A 17763-nucleotide genomic window follows, 5' to 3' on the forward strand; every position below is an offset into this window, starting at 1 on the left:
AGTTTACTATCTCTCCCATCTTCTCCTGTCCACTCACCTGTTGTTTATCTTATACAATTAGATATGTTGTGTATATACATGTACTAGATGAATTCCGATGAGTTGTATAACTCAAGGACAATAAAGAATTCAAACAAAATATAATTATATGCACCTGAAAACCTTAATTAACCAAAGCAATGATATGCTACTGGAATACATTATCATCTTATCGATTTGACATAACTTTGTTTATCATGTGATCTTTCGGGGTTGACTGATAATCACATTTTTAAGCGGTCCACCGGTTAGCATCAGTAATTGTTTGAAGAAGCTGGTGTCTCAGAAAGTTGAAAAGCTGGGAGACATGTAGCATCTTATTTTTATCTTTAACTGCTTAGGTACGAATACTTTCAATCATGGAAAAGTCTTACCAAACTTGAATCTGCACTAAAGCTTTCATACGAATTTCAGCTTTTCTGCCCAAGCGGTTCTTGAGAAGATTTTTAAACGACCCCACCCTATTTGTGATTATCTCCCCCTTCAAGGGGGCATGGCCCTTCATTTGAACAAACTGGAAAGCTCTTCACCTAATGATGCTTTTTGCCAAGTTTGGTTGAAATTGGCTCAGTGGTTCTGGAGAAGTTGAAAATCTGAAGTTTACAAACAGACAGACAACAGGCGATCAGGAAAGCTCAATCAGGTGAGCTAAAAACATTGAGTTTCCTCCTTACAATCTTCAGATTCATGCAAATAGACAGTAAATATTTGAAGTTAGTCACGTGTTCAGTTCAGACTTCCAAATAATCGGAGATCTTTTCTGTGTAAAGCCGTTTATTTTGTTACAATAGGTACTATTGTGAAATGAAAATACTAAATATCTCTTAGTAATTCGTTGTTTTACGCTCTTTCAAATGCAACGACTAATAATAATGTACATTTGTCTTTTCCTCAGCCTTAGGAGTGTGAAGTGCGGACTACAGATCAAATTAGAAAATCCAACAAATTAACAATTTTTTTTTTTTTAAATATATGTATGTATGTGTAGGATTCCAAAGAGCGATGGTCTGCACCAAATCCCGATGGTGTGACAAACATTACTGAACCCCGCACCATCGGATTTGGCGTGGCCATCGCACTTTGGCATCCGTAACGTTAACAAACCATCACACTTTAGAGTCTTACACACACACACATATACATGTATATACACACACACATATATATATATACACACATATAAATAAAAACATGAATAAACTTTCATAGCTGATTAACTCTTGTAACCAAGTCAATCCTTTTCAAATTTGTTATTCAAAGGAATAAAACTTTTGAATTTTCAACATCAATTTAATCTAAAATATTTCAACATACTGTAATTTAAAATTCAAACAGTGTATATAATGTAGTAATTGATATATGTATCATATTTTATCTTCAATCTTATATAATGCTCTCTATACCACATGTATTGAACTATATATTGCATACCTATACAATGTAACTATACAGCTGATGTAATATATTGCATACCTATAACTATACATAACTATATCTATACAGTTGATGTAATATATTGCATACCTATATCTATACAGCTGATGTAATATATTGCATACCTATATCTATACAGCTGATGTAATATATTGCATACCTATATCTATACAGCTGATGTACGTAAATATCAGGAAGAGGTAGACCAAACTGCACTCACAAGATGATAACAAGACAAGCACATTTTAAGCTGACAAGAAGGTAAGACAATACAATCCCATCATACATTGTATTATATCCCCCCCCCCCCCCCCTCCATTTCATTTAGTTTACAGTATCCCGGTCTCATGTAGTTTACGGTATGGAGAAAGCGCACTTAATACACAAAAAAAGTTATTTTTACTGGTTTTTTGCCATCAATGACATGCCTAACTTTTGAGAACTCATGTATGGACAAGAAGAATGTTATTTTTACAAGTTTTCTGTACACACCAATAAAGCACCTAACTTTTATATCCACTTGCTTATCTTCCTTGCACGGAGACTTTTAGAATGACTGACATCAGGTGATAAATTAGAAAGATCTTCATTTTGGATTTGGGGAGAGAGGCATGGGATATCTGAAGTTCTACGACTATCCGGTGTGGAATTTCTAGTGCATGTTTTTGACTTAGGAGACAGACAAGGCATGCTTTTGTCCTCCGCAGAACCACGAGTGTTGTCACCTGAATTAATTCCGTTCTCACAGTCATCTCTTTGTCTGGAGTTTCGTTCACGGGTGTATGCAAATTCATTTGGAGACTCGGAATAACAGCTCTCTTCATCACCAATCTTCAATGCATTCTTCTTTTTAGATTTTTTATGTTTTTTTGCCCTCTTTCTCCTTTCAGAACTCTCTTTCTTATGAGCTTCAAGCTTTCCTTCTTTGCATTGTTCTCTGCAAGATCCGTAATCAAGAGATTTTCTAGGATTTACAGGTCTGTCTTCTGTTGTATTCTTGAGAGGGTCTTTAGACTTCCTTTTATTAGGACTGGCAAAATTAAACTGAATATCCTCATCAACCTGAGCAGCAACATCACTAATCATATAACTCTGAAACTCTTTCTCGACTTTCCTCCTCTTCTTTCTTCTGTGGAGCTCATTTTCCATCGAATTTTCAGGAATGGACTCAAGTCGTTTTCTTCGTCTTGGAGAACAAAGTGGAGCACCTGCTTCAGCGTCCAGTGGAACACCCTGTTTCTGAGAGGTAACCTGTCTGCTAGATAAATGAGTATCTATAAAGTCCACAAAACCTGTATCCCACGAGGAATCCGACCTTTTGTTGGGGGAAGAAAACATTTCGGGTAAAATATGAACGACTGGATTCTCTACCTGGTTTTCCTCCACTTTCTCTGGCTCCAACTCCCACTCATGATCACTGCTGTCTTCGAATTCCACTTCATCAATTTCAATGAAGGATGCATCACTACAAAGGGAACTGTGCCCGGTAACATCACCCTCCTCAAAACCTTCAAAGTTAGACTCGGAGTCACTCTCATGCAGAAGTTTATTTACGCTTCGATCACTCAACACAGACCAGCTGTGGTTCAGCTTAATTTTCTTCTTCTTTCTCTTTGGAGTACTGCCCTTGGCATTTTTCCATACCAAGGTTGTACACACTCTTTCAGGAGAAACACATTTCATTTCACTTGATGATTGCTTTAATGGGGATCTTAAATTCTTTAAAGAGGATTTACAGGTACCCTTTAAAATCTGTTTCTCTTCACTGAGACTCTGGGGTAGCTTTGTTTTTAGATTATAGTTTTCTGAGGTAGCCCGGTCCATCACTTCATTTCTGACGCCATTGCAGGACTCAATATTTTTCATATGTTCTTCCCCACTCTGTTTTCTATGTGCAGAATTGTTCATGTTCTGTTCTTTACTGTCTGCAAGATATTTCAATTTCTCCAGCCTCTTAACTCTGCGAATCGAGGAGCCCATTTCACAACTTTTAGATTCTTTCCTTTTCTTCCACCTCCTCCTCGTATCGGACCTAGGTGTTGTACTCACGCCACTCTTCGGACTGGCAGACCCAACTGGAGCAATCTGTTTCAAGTCTTTCTTGCTCGGAGTTTGCAATCTAGGCTTTCTTGGAGATGACTTAGACATGGGTGAGCTGAGTAGGCAGGGCTCTTCCTCAATGGCTTCTGGCAAAGGACTGTTTGGACCAGAGTTCTTTTCTTGCACTTTTATTGAAATATCTTTCAGTTCACGGACCACAGAATTCTGCCTCTGATTGGTTGATCGTAATCGATGAACTCTGTCAATATAATACAATGACTTCTCCATCTCCGCATCAAGTATTTCTTCTTTTCCGCAAGTTTCCTGCAAAATTCCAGACTCGTTAAGTATCCCTTCTTTACCTGTTTTTTCACAACAGCTTCCTTGGTTTTCTATTCTCTTCTGGTCTTCATTAAAAGTCCAAACCCTTTTATTAGTGATTGGTGAAAAATCGTTAGCATTTTTTATTGCAACTTCTTCACGATTAACGTACGAATTTTCATTGTTTTGCTGTATATCATCTCCGCCCACACTGCTTTCATTCCTCTGTGAATGTCTTGATCTATTAGATGTCTGTTTCATTGGTGACGTGGTCTTCAGTCCATGGTTAATAGCTCGAGTACAGGATTTCTTTCTATTCATTTGTTGATTAAAATCAGATGTTGAGGGCTGAGAAGTCACATTTTGCTCTTTGATTAAAATGTTATCTGACAATTCATTGTTGACCTTGCTCCTTCCCTGTGAAACATTTTTAGTAGGTGATTTCCTATTGGCATGTCCTCTATACTTACAGAGAATTGTATTGTTCCTGTTGTGTGCAGGCTCTAAGGAATAACTATCTATGGACTTCCCGGGAAATCTTGCAGGATCAATGACCTTTCCTGATGTACAATCACTACTACCAATGTCTGTCTTATCAGTAATTTTTGAGCTTCTCACTGTGTTTGGTGATTTAGTGATTGCAGAATTCCTGTTTGCAGTCTGTTTCACCTCATTAGTTTGGATTGTACGTTGTGAATCTTTAGCACTTCCACTGCCTACACTACAAAATGTCTCTGTTACCAGATCAGCACTTAAACGTTCTCCGTCACTTGTCCCAACATCTACTTCATCGTTGTCTCTCTCATTGAATCCCACCTGCTCTGTCGATTTCGAACACACTCTCGTTGATTTTCGTCTAGATTCTGAACTTCGTTGATCTACCTCGTCGTTGTCTCTCTCATTGAATGCATTCTGCTCTGTCGATTTCGAACACACTCTCGTTGATTTTCGTCTAGATTCTGAACTTCGTTGATCTACCTCGTCGTTGTCTCTCTCATTGAATGCATTCTGCTCTGTCGATTTCGAACACACTCTCATTGATTTTCGTCTAGATTCTGAACCCCGTTGATCGTTGGTCTTCACCTTTTTCAAGGGACTAGCAGACCGACTCCGACTAGATGCTCCTTTCCAGTGTTCCCTTTGTGTAGAATTTCTTTGGACATTGAATTCATCATCATCACTTTTACCTGCCTCACTTACCACTCCTCTCTCCACGGGTCTGTTTGGAGATGAACTCGGTTGTTTGACCGGTTCGTCACCCTTCGGTTCATCCAATTGTTTATCATTACTCTCTGGAAGGTCTATCGCCTTCGGAGACCTAAGATTTCTTTTGATAGCACATTCCTTGAGCCCGTATCCTGTTTTGGCAAAAGTTTTCTTCGGAGACCTAAGATCTCTTTTGATAACACACTCCTCGAGCCTGTTTCCTGTTTCGGCACTAGCTCTCTTCGGAGACCTAAGATCTCTTTTGATAACACACTCCTCGAGCCTGTTTCCTGTTTTGGCGCTAGCTCTCTTCGGAGACCTAAGATTTCTTTTGATAACACATTCCTCGAGCCCATTTCCTGTTTCGGCACTAGCTCTCTTCGGAGACCTAAGATTTCTTTTGATAACACATTCCTCGAGCCCATTTCCTGTTTCGGCACTAGCTCTCTTCGGAGACCTAAGATTTCTTTTGATAACACATTCCTCGAGCCCGCTTCCTGTTTCGGCACTAGCTCTCTTCGGAGACCTGAGATTTCTTTTGATAACACATTCCTCAAGCCCGCTTCCTGTTTTGGCACTAGCTTTCTTCGAATGTTCTGCAGGGGAAACAGTTCGATCAGATATTTCTTTGCTTGTTGTCTCAACATTCTTAGTTACGCCAGAAGAATGTATCTGCTTTACAGGAGAGTGTTTTCTGGGAGATCTTGTTACCTTTTCACAGGCTTCCACAATCTCATTATGATGTGCTTTTAATTGTCCATCTTCAGTCCTTCTGTCACTCTTTGAATTGCCCACACTGGTCCGATTTTTGTCACATTTCTGAAGACTTCTTGCACGTAGAGTGTTTTTCCCGAGAGCTTTTTCATCATCCACTAGCCCCTGTAGCTCAGGTGCAGTAGAATAATCTGTAACTTTATTGTGTCCATCCTCGTCCTGATTATTTGTTTTCAAATTCCTTTTTCCCATGGTAAATATGTCACTGTGCTGACCCGACGAGCCCTGAACAAACAGAAAATTCCTCGTCCTCGCCGGCACGTAGTGGTTCTCCAATTTCAGGTCGACTTCTGAACAATTTTGGACTTCCCTGCATCTGCGAATTTCCCGATCCACGCCGTCTTTTAGCAATTTGCTCCGATTGTGTTCACTCGCTTTCTGCCATATTTTTCTGGGACTACGACTGCTTTTCACTGCAGAATTCGCAATTTTTATGGTTGTACTCTTTGAAGCACTCTCAGCGACTTTTTGATCAGAATGTTGCATTGCTGTTTGCTTTTCGTGGGATTTTCCTTTGCTGCAAGAAAATATACACACATGTACATAAATCTCATAGTTATATATTCGAAATTCAAATTCAATCATTAGAAGAATATCCAGTTTATACATGTACAGTAAATAACCCTACAGGATTGCTATCACAACAGGACGCGCTTGCAAGTCTTGATGCACAAATCATAAAAACAGACCCCCATCAATTTACCCTGAAAAATGCTACATCGGTTTGTTTGCTCGGTTACGTAGCCTTGTGGTACAGGTCTGTACACTACACTGAATCCCCCCCCCCCCCCCCCCCCCAATATCAGATGCTACATCAGCAAGGAAATTCTCATTTGCATATTTGATGTCAACTTCCACCCTGGTGTGAGAGATAAGACCTTGACAGAGTTGCTGCTCATAGTTTGAATCAGGATTCTTCAATTCTGGGAAATAATAACCTAGTGGTTCTTGTTGTAAAAATTAAATTCTAAACCCATTTTATTGCCATACCTTGACTCCAAGGATTTTAGTGTGAACATCTTATTCTACACTATATATGAGGATTCAATTATAAAGGATTTTCCAGAATATTTTTACATATAACTTAAAATCCACAATGTGGTGACAACTTGGACCTAGGGATATGCCCTGAATACCCTACACTCAGTAAGAGTAACTGCATATTCATCTGACAAGTTATACCCTTGTGATTTTTAGAAAAGGGTTTTTCCCTCGATGAAGACTACTACATATAAACTACCTGTGAATGCCATTGACAAGGCTACAGTGTTGCTGTAAAACACGCTGTAGGAATGCTGCATCGTTGGGGCCCGAATTAATGAGTCTATCCAAGTCCTGGTAGTGTTTCTTGTCCCTGATGAAAGCTTTATGCTGTTCCTCTCGGACATGCTGCAAATAACCGCAAAATCATGTAAAAAAAAAATATGGATATCAGTCTTACACAGGATTAGTTTTTAAAGGTACCAAAGCAAAATATGTTGCTATATCCCCAGTTGCTCTCCAAACTATGCAAAATACAATGTGAATGGTCATGATGAAAGTGGAGTTGAAACTTGGATTTATGGTTGTTTACTAGAAAGCTACAGAGCAAAAATTCATATCAAAGTCTCCATGTACGGGTGACTCTCGATAACTCGAAGTTCAAGGGACCTTGATAAAAATTCGAGGTATCGAAAAATTTCGAAAATTAAAGGTTCGACCATATGGTTCAGATTTTACAGTAACTGGAAAATCATCGGATCGTTTTCCTTCATATTTGTCTGGTAGTTAATTTGATTTCAAAATACAGAATTTTGCATTAATAATAAAAAGATGTCAAAGTTTATGCATTTATTTGTTCCTGTACCACGGTAAGATAGGCATACAAAACTAATTTTCGATAAAGCTTTACTGTCCCTAGCTAAACAGAGCACATTTTATGTCGCTTTGCACAAAGCAAAAATTCAAACAAATGAGTAAAACGATGTTTTAGAGTACCAGTGAAAATACAGAGAGATAGACTGTTTTTATAAAGTTAATGACCTGTGAATACTTTGCTAAATATTCTATATCATGTATGTCATTCTAAATTTTTTTACTCTAACTGAACAGTGTCTGAGAAACATTGGCGCATGTCATCACTGTTCTCTAGTCATAGGTTAAGACAATATATGATCCAGTAAGTACAGACATACTGATAGACACAAAGTAATGTGCACTGCCTACTTTAGAGAGATCATCGTATTTGGTTTCACAGCATTCGCAATATCCTTTCTTCTTTTCCTGAAGTCGTTTCATTTCCGTGCGCCTCCTTAGTTCACCGGCTGTAACTATCCGGACTCCACCAATAATACCTGAACGTTGTGCAGTTGGCCGCTGCTTTCTACAAGACAGTTAACAGAAAATGAAAGAGATATTAACACACAAAGACAGTTTACAGAAAATGAACGATATTTAGAAACACACACAAGATATCTTAGTGTACTGTACTGTTGCACATTTAAAGCATTAATCTAACAAAATTTTAAAAAGTACTCTGACAAACTGCTCGAAGAACATCTTAAATGACGACAGTTTTCATATAAGATTACAAAACAAACAACAAATTTACTACTTAATGTTTTCTGCTTAAACACACAATAATATTCTATTGAACCTCGACTTCTTTAATGAGTTGGTGACCTTGACCTTTGACCTTGTGGGCTAAAATCCAGAGGGACCATCTGAAAGTCATACAGAATCTTTAAAAGTTTAATAGAGAAAACTCAAACAATATCACAGAGCTCACACAAACAACACAGGACTTCGTAACCTTCATGTTTGAAACTAGTAAACAATCACAGCTACCTTTCATGTAGTTATAGAAACCAGGGTTTTATCCAGCATTTAGTTGTTACTACCCATTTTATATTTAAGGAGAATATTTGAGAATGTAGTCATGAGCTTCCAGGGGATGGGAATGGGGGACATCCATGGAATATAATATCCACTGATTATAACAGCCATATAAAGTGATTGATTACTCATTTTATCTATATTGTAAGTCTTACAATTGTAGAAAATGACTTAGAATATATATAAAAAAAAAAAATTTTGTTGAAAATTCTTATACAATTTTGTGAAGTTTCTACAAATGAAGGGGATTTTTTTTTTTTTTTTATCTGTGGAAGGGGAAATATCCATTTGTTGCCAAGGGGGAAAGGTACCTTATACCGGTAGTAAAAACAACCTAGATAAATCCCTGGCAACTCTCCATAAAATTTTTCAATGTTAAAGCTTAAATACTATTTGATACATATCATCTTGAAAAATGTTCTTCCTCTCAGTGGACCTTAACCTTAGATCTAGATAACTATAAGCCCCCCCCCCCCCCCACAGACAGAAGAATTGAGGTAATTCTAATAGTCAACAAGATGTGTTTGTGAAACACAAATGCCCCCGATAATGGCCAAGGTCACAAGGGCAAATATCTTGGTACCAGTAGAAAGATCTTGTCAAAAGAAATGCTCATGTACAACATGAAAGCTTTAATATTTACCATTTAGAAGTTATGATCAATGTAAAAAAAAATTGAAAGTAGGTCAAATGTCAAGGTCAAAAGGTTCAATACCAACGGAAAGGTCTTATCACAAGGAATACTCATGTGAAATATCAAAGCTCTATCACTTGTTGTTCAAAAGTTATTAGCAAGGTTAAAGTTTTCAAAAAGTAGGTCAAACTCCAAGGTCAAGGTGTAGAAAATGTTGGTACCCACGGAAAGGTCTTGTCACAAGGAATACTCATGTGAAATATCAAACCTCTATCACTTACTGTTGAAAAGTTATTAGCAAGGTTAAAGTTTTAGACAGAATGAGACAGGACAAAAACAATATGCCCCCCCCGATCTTCGATCTCGGGGGCATAAAAACTCGATGCATAATATCATTTGAAGGATTTTATATCTGGTGACCTTCAGGTTCATCTTTCAGGGTTTGACACTGACCGACCGAATCTACTAAATGATAGGTCAGGTAAATTTAAAAGTCTGACTAGTCGGGTTAGAAAATAAACTTTATTTCAAACCATATAAGATAATTTATTCTTAATTAGATTATAGGGGGCCTCCGTGGCCGAGTGGTTAGAGCATCGCGCTCAACATCACACGGCCTCTCACCTCTGTGGGCGCGGGTTCGAATCCCGCTGGCACCAGTAAGTGAGAAAGTTTCCCAGTTTACTTTCGGAAGGTCGGTGGTCTCTTCCCAGGTACATTGTATCTGGGTTCTCTCTTCCACCAACAAAAACTGGGCGCCACCAGATAACTGAAAAATTGTTGAGTGTGGTGGAAAATATCAATCAATCATTAGATTATAACTGTAAAGACTTTGCGAACAATTTTAAACTGTGTGATCACATAATCTCTATTTCAGTTGTAATAAATAAGTCACGGTCAGAAGTGATGTTTTTGAAATAAATGTTTGAAAAGTTTTGTTTCAGATAAGGGCTGTTCCAGAAATGATCAAATGGGGGGATCGGGCGGCAAACGATATTTTTTTGTGTGGGTGGTCGTATTTTTTCATATTTTAATTGGTCCGTGGTTGGACTGTTAAAAAAATATTTATTATGGGTAGTGGGTAGTTTCTATTGTTTTATTTTGTGTCACGTGGGTGTTGAGTTTTCAGAATATTTTTATTGTCGCTCTTGTCGTGTTGGTTACAAAACGTTGGAGGGAAAATTGAAAACGTGCTTTCGAAATGCTGCTTTCGAAATCGGAAGTAACATAGAACTATTCGAGTTGTCGCTCTTTGCAGCGCATAACTTTCCATTACGGCACTCTTCAAATTAGAGGCGCGTTTAGTAGGGTCCCTTTGGACGTGATGGCGGCGAACTCTGTTCTGTAGATTATTACAGTTTACAGTGCATCGATTTTGGGAATATTTTGAAACCAATAGGTATTCCGTTTTCTAATAAAAATAGGCAAACCTTAGTTGATTTATACGAGGGTACCGATGCATTATATTTATCAGTCGGTGTGATGGTGATTTAGAGGCCCCCGGGCGCGGGCTCCATTAGAAGACGGAACGATTCGTGGAAAAACATATCCATACCCATTTCATGATAATAGCATCGTTTGGACTCCCAATCTTTCCAACATTCCCGCCATAGATGCCTTTGATTGTTGATGTGACATCGTTTCTTCAGAACTACTGTGATACAATGTCGCACAGGCATTACCGCGTCATTGACTAGAATGTTTGTCCCGAAAAGCTTGCGAGATTTGTACCGTTTTCATTTTTAAAAATATTTTTGTGGTGGGTCTGGTTAGTTTTTTTTTTTTATTAGATGGGTCATTGTAAAATGAGTTTATTAATTTGATGGGTCATGGGGTAATTTTTTTTTTTTTTTTTTATGGGTGCTTGGTATATACAAAAGGTGCCTCCCGACCCCCCCATGTATTTATTTCTGGAATAGCCCTAAGTAGATATAAATTGAATTCATTATAATTTAGAAAACAATTTATTTGAATTAATATAAGAAAGTGTTCATTAAATTAATAAATTACATTGTAAAGAGCCATTTATCTATGCTGACATATGTGCGGGAATGTCTCTATTCAAATACGACTTTTTGTCCTCAAGAAAAGATGGCCCAAGAGAAAAAAAGAAAAGATAGGAAAGAAACAATGCAAGGCTTTGAAATGGAAACTTTTAAAAAAACAGTTGATGTTGTTTCGTTCTAAATGGACTGAAGAATTTTCGTGCCAGGTAGAATTTAAAGAGACAGAAAATTTGTGTTTAAAAATAAAACTGTTGGTCAAGGCTAGTGGATGCAAGGTCAGATCTAGTAAGACTGGTCTAGTGCTCAAAAAAGTCAATGTCAAACCTGACTTTTGACCTCAACAAGAGGACCAAGAGCCACATCATTCACCTGAGTTACCTTGGCCCATATCTAAATATTTTCCGACAACAACAACATATATTTGCATGTAAAACTTTGATCCGTATTGTGGCCCCCAACTTACTTCTGGGGGGTAATGATTTTCACAAATCTTTTGAATCTGCACTATGTCAGAAAGCTTTCATGAAAATGTAAACTTCTTTGTCCCAATGGTTCTCAGGGTTCGAAATTAACCTTTCCAAGCACTAGTCCGTACGGACTAGTCACTATTGATGTTCACTAGTCCGCAAAGCATTTCACCAGTCCCTCCAGTATATCATTAAATGATCTTCATTTCATTCAATAGTATTTAATGAAACAAAACACATCACAGTTGCAAGCAATTCAGTTTCGGACAAGAAAAGACCCCCCTACTTTATTTTGCATTCAAGATCTTCAGAAGCACACAGTAACCTCCAAGTTAATCCTTTTATAAACGTCCACAAGTGTGTTTGAGATTGACGTTCCCTTTGTTTTCGTGCTCAGTTCTTAAAGTCACAGGAGATCGAAATTTTATCAATAAAGTCAATAAAATTCACTTGATTGACCAAGCCATAAGCTATTGTGTTATAAACTCCTGTGTTAGAGTCGTGAATGATGAGAACGTGCGCATAAACGTGCATGTTCTTAGACCACACTACTTGCAGTTCTTGCACCTCGAACCCGTTCTCGTGATTTGTACTTGGTGTTTGGAATCCGCAGGAATTTATGCTCGAACGGCGGTCTCGAATGCACTCCATGTGTTCGGAAGATCAGTATGTCATAGTCACGCAAACACTTAACCATGCAGGTAATCAACCATAAGTTCAAACATCTGAGAGACTAAGACAAATCTTGCTAAAATTCAAGATTGAATTTCCAGATTTTCACTAGTCCGTATGGACTAGTGCTATAGAGAGTTTACTAGTCCGACACGTTTTTTACTAGTCTGGGACTTACGGACATGAGGTAATTTCGAATCCTAGTTCTTGAGAAGAAGAGTTTTAAAGATTTTCCCTATATATTTGTATGTAAAACTTTCATCTCCTATTATGGCTCCATGCTACCCATAGGGGCCATGATTTGAACAAAACTTGAATGTGCATTATGTCGAGAAGCTTCATGTAAATGTAAACTTTCCTGGCCCAGTGATTCTTCAGAAGATTTTTTATGACTTTCCCTATATATTTGTATGCAAAACTTTCATCCCCTATTGTGGCCCCATCCTACCCCTGGGGGCCATGATTTGAACAATATTGATCTGCACAATGTCAAAATGCTTTCACAAAAATTTCTACTTTCCTGGCCCTGTGATTCTTGAGAAGAAGATTTTCCTTTTATACTTCTATGTAAAACTTTGATCCCCTATTGTGGCCCCAACCTACCCCCGGGGGCCATGATTTGAACAAACTTGAATCTGCACTATGTCAGAAAGCTTTCATGTAAATCTCAGCTCCTCTGATCCAGTGGTTCTTAAGAGGATTTTTAAATGACCCTACCCTAATTTTACATTTTTGTGATCATCTCCCCTTTGAAGGGGGCTTGGTCCTTCGTTTGAACAAACTTGAAAGCCCTTCAACCAAGGATGCTTGGTTCTGGAGAAGAAGATGAAAATGCGAAAAGTTTACAACGACGACGCCACACAATGGACAAATTTTGATCAAGAAAGCTCACTTGGAGCCTTCGGCTCAGGTGAGCTAAAAAGTGTCTGTAGTGAACAATCTGATCTTCAATGAGCAATTAATAGAATGCTTTAGATATTCTAGTTAAAGATGGATTACTTGTGTGAAGACTTGGAATGGTCTGGTGTTTTGGCTGACTCTTTCTGTGCGGATTTCGTCTCTGGAGTCCTGGGTTCAAGCGGTATCAGTCCAATCCTATCCCCCCGATCTTCCCGCGATTTCTCTCCACCCACAGATGTGCCATCAAACGGACAGGTGCCCCGGGGGGTCTCTACATTAGCATGCGGCCAGAGGTCGATCTGCTGATAGATCACCTTGTACTGTCTAGTAAAGGACTCTATCTTCATATACGGAGATTTCAATTTCTTCACTGAAAAATATCAGTCTACATAAGGATAACTTATATAAACAGGAGGAAAACATCAGTCTAGATAAAGATAACTTATATAAACAAGAGGAAAATATCAGTCTAGATAAGGATAACTTATATAAAAGGAAAATATCAGTCTACATGAGGATAACTTATATAAACAAGAGGAAAATATCAGTCTAGATAAGGATAACTTATATAAAAGGAAAATATCAGTCTACATGAGGATAACTTATATAAACAGGAGGAAAATATCAGTCTAGATAAGGATAACTTATATAAAAAGGAGGAAAATATCAGTCTACATGAGGATAACTTATATAAACAGGAGGAAAATATCAGTCTAGATAAGGATAACTTATATAAACAAGAGGAAAATAGCAGTCTACATAAAGATAACTTATATAAAAAGGAGGAAAATATCAGTCTACATGAGGATAACTTATATAAACAGGAGGAAAATATCAGTCTAGATAAGGATAACTTATATAAACAAGAGGAAAATAGCAGTCTACATAAAGATAACTTATATAAAAAGGAGGAAAATATCAGTCTACATGAGGATAACTTATATAAACAGGAGGAAAATATCAGTCTACATAAAGATAACTTACATGTATATAAACAAGAGGAAAATTATCAAAAAGGTATTGAATTAAACATTGAATTCAAAAGCAATTGCACTCTTTTTACAAACATGACACACATTTGGAAGTTGATAGTCATGATTACAATGCTAAATGCTTTTTCATCAACTGAAATATTGCTGAAATACACGAAAGACAAATCAGCTTTCTAAGCTACGGTTTCTTGGATGGATTTTTACAGTAAATGTGTATGATGATAGCAATCTACGTATGATTACAATATACAGTGAAACTTCTCCAAATCTGCCCCTCAGAAATCGGCTTCTACCTGAAGATCAGCTGATTTTCAAAATCCCGACAGAAATCTTGAAACATTTCCTTACAAAGAAATTCTTAAAAAACCAGCCATCCCTGAAAACTGGACACAGGCCACTTTTTAAAGAATATTTGTTAACAAACATGTGTAATTTACCCTTATAATACTAGGGCTGATACGATACGCCCCCTTCACGATACAATACATATTGCAATACTTATGCCACAATTCAATATTTTTAATACGATACAATTTACAGAAGAAACCAATAATAACATTGAAGAAAAACGTAAATTACCAGGATTCAAAATCATAATTTTAAAAGCAAAATATTTCCAAACTGCCAAATGGTAAGTTGCCCGTTAGCTGTAGTTTAAACTGATAAAGTTTATTATTTTCGTCAACCTCAAGGCAAACAACAGTTTGAACATTATTTGATGCTATTTTGTCCCTTATGCTGGTAGAAATAATATGTACAGACCAAGCCTGATGCATTTTACTGAACCCGTTTGTAATAAATGTATAGAACCGAAAATCTAGGCAATGAATCGAACATTGAATCGAGCGTTTATATTGAACAGTATCGATATTTCGGTAAATCATTTCAGCCCTATATAATACCAGCCACTTTTTCAAGACGAAAATTTTGGCCAGAGAGTGATCAAGATCGACCAGGTGTGAAAAATGACTGACCAACTGGCCAGGTGGGAAATTATCAATCGGAGATGTGAAAAACACAAGTGGCCTCTATTATTTCTATAGTTTACCTGTGCTGTCAAGGGTTTAAGTGACACTTGGCTAATCCAAGTGACCCTTCCAAATTCTGATATGAACATATTGAATGAATACAGTATCAAACGCCATATTTTTGCACCATATTATCGCTTGGATATAAGCGGTAGCTAAGAAAGAAGAAACCTATGACTGTTAATGATAATTATCAAAAGATAAATTAATTTTCTTGGTTTCCATGGACTTAAAATTCCTAAGAAATATCAAAATTACAATTTAATATTTACTACACGTCAAAACAAATTTGTTAATGATATACGCGATAGGGCTGTCATAGTTCAAAAATTTTTCGGGTCGGTTCTAAATTTTTTACATCGGGTTCGGGTATTTATAACTATTTTAAGAATCTAATATACAGTTAAAATCAAAACCTTTATTGTATTTTGTCACAATAATTACTTGGGGACATGGACTGAGGTTTAGACTCGACATCCATGGTACTAGAAACAGCATTGTCACTTCTACTCGTTTCCATCCATGTTTTCAATGTTTTGTCATTGACGATGTTGCTCCTGTGGCGTATTTTCAATGCGTCTGACATATCTTACATGTACTGTCATTATTTACAGTTTTGTTGACAATGCCATCATTTAACAACTGATCAAAATACAGCCATCTTTGAAGATTTTGGCGACATAATGATTCTATTTTAAAAACCAAACTCGAACCGAAACACGGAAAAATGGAACCAAACCCGACCTGAACAACACCACCCGCGGTTTTCGGGTACCCGTTGCAGTCCTAATACGCGATGAATGTAAACAGAGTTTTTACAGGTAAGAGGAATTCCAATAATAGTGTGTTCAATAGATTTTCAGTTTAAAATTAGATAATTTCAGCTAGAATGTTCCTTGTAATAATTACCTGTAGGTACAAGCAGACTAATTTGATCTCTGATAATTGATCATAGTTCACCAGATCAAAGTGAACAGTACCTACTTTGTGAAAATTAAGATAAAATGCCTCTAATTACTAAATTCTCGGTAAATTGGCCACTCCCCTAAACCGGCCTTTTACAGTCCGAGTCAGCGGCTGGTTTACAGAAGTTTTACTGTACATGTACATCAGAAAATGTCCATGCAGGAGGATTCATGTATTCTTAAACAACGTATCAAAAACACATTACTAATTACACATTATCTAAACTGAAATACTCCTTATCTGTAACCATAGTAACCGTGTTCTACTGTATTATGCCAAACAGTAGTGAGAATTTTGACATTTAAAGTGTAAACTCAAAATGGACAGATTTTATCGAAGTGACAGTTGTTTACATTGATTTATAACAACAACCCCATTTTTCAGCTCAAAACAGAAATCTTCACATTCACTTAAAATTTGGTTGTTGTAGCAACTCTTAGACGTATTTGTGAATTTCGTTTAGTCTAATTTTCCCCGAAGTTAACAATGAATTACTTCTTCATTCTTTAAAATAATCATTGTGTATATATCTAGTTATTTTTTAAACCCTTCAAACACCAAAGGGTCTGTTTAACTTAACTGGTAAACACAGCTGTCTCCAGATCTAGGAGTTGTAAATTTGTGTTTTCGGCATAGGTGAACTAAGAATACATGAAATTACATATTTTTTCATTCACGACACCACACCCCAGAGTCCTAACACACAGAACTTCATCATAACATCTGAATGGTAACTTAACCTCCCCATACTTAGTGCTCACAACATCTGAATGGGGACATAAGCTCCCCATACTTAGTGCTCACAACATCTGAATGGGGACATAAGCTCCCCATAGTTAGTGCTCACAACATCTGAATGGGGACTTAACCTCCCAATACTTAGTGCTCACAACATCTGAATGGGGACTTACGGCCAATTCAACTTAATTAGATTATCATCCAGGGTCACCAAAAAAAGTATGGGGTGGGTTGGAGGATTTTATTTTTCAATTTATATTTTCTGAGAAAAATATTAAAGCTGTATGACCCGATTTTCATGTATTATTTTTGTACATAATTACTTTAATACTTTAAAGCAGATTAATTACTTTATAATGTTATTAACTTTCCCTTAATTACATGCTTGAAAACATCTGCATGTAAAAGAAAACAGTGCGAATATTATTTAGAAAGTAAATATAGTGGCTACATATATAAATCATCCCATAATAGACATCTATAAATAGACCCACGCGCGTCAGGGGAATCCCAACATGATGTATTAACTCGTATGCAAATGTCTAGTTTTAAGGCTGAAAGAGCGTAAAACAACGAATTACTGGGAGATATTTGACATTTTTATTTCTATTAAACTTATGGTACGGCACTGTTATAACAAAATACATAGCTTTACACAGATAAGACCACCAA

At 37.1% G+C, this 17763-nt stretch overlaps 1 protein-coding gene across 1 annotated transcript in view; it reads right to left on the reverse strand.

Moving 5' to 3' along the window:
- Nucleotides 1–1773: 1773 nt before the first annotated feature.
- The window catches only part of LOC125666723 (uncharacterized), a 42514-nt gene continuing 26524 nt past the window's right edge, over nt 1774–17763 (reverse strand). Inside the window, exons 8-11 of the mRNA XM_048899954.2 lie at nt 13467–13737; nt 8020–8176; nt 7055–7203; nt 1774–6331 (exon numbers count right to left, since the gene is read on the reverse strand). Coding sequence (XP_048755911.2) covers nt 1984–6331; nt 7055–7203; nt 8020–8176; nt 13467–13737 — 4925 coding nt within the window. The 3' untranslated portion in view covers nt 1774–1983. The remainder of the gene's footprint in view (nt 6332–7054; nt 7204–8019; nt 8177–13466; nt 13738–17763) is intronic.

The sequence above is a fragment of the Ostrea edulis genome, chromosome 10, assembly GCF_947568905.1.
Source record: "Ostrea edulis chromosome 10, xbOstEdul1.1, whole genome shotgun sequence".
Lineage (NCBI taxonomy): Eukaryota > Metazoa > Mollusca > Bivalvia > Ostreida > Ostreidae > Ostrea > Ostrea edulis.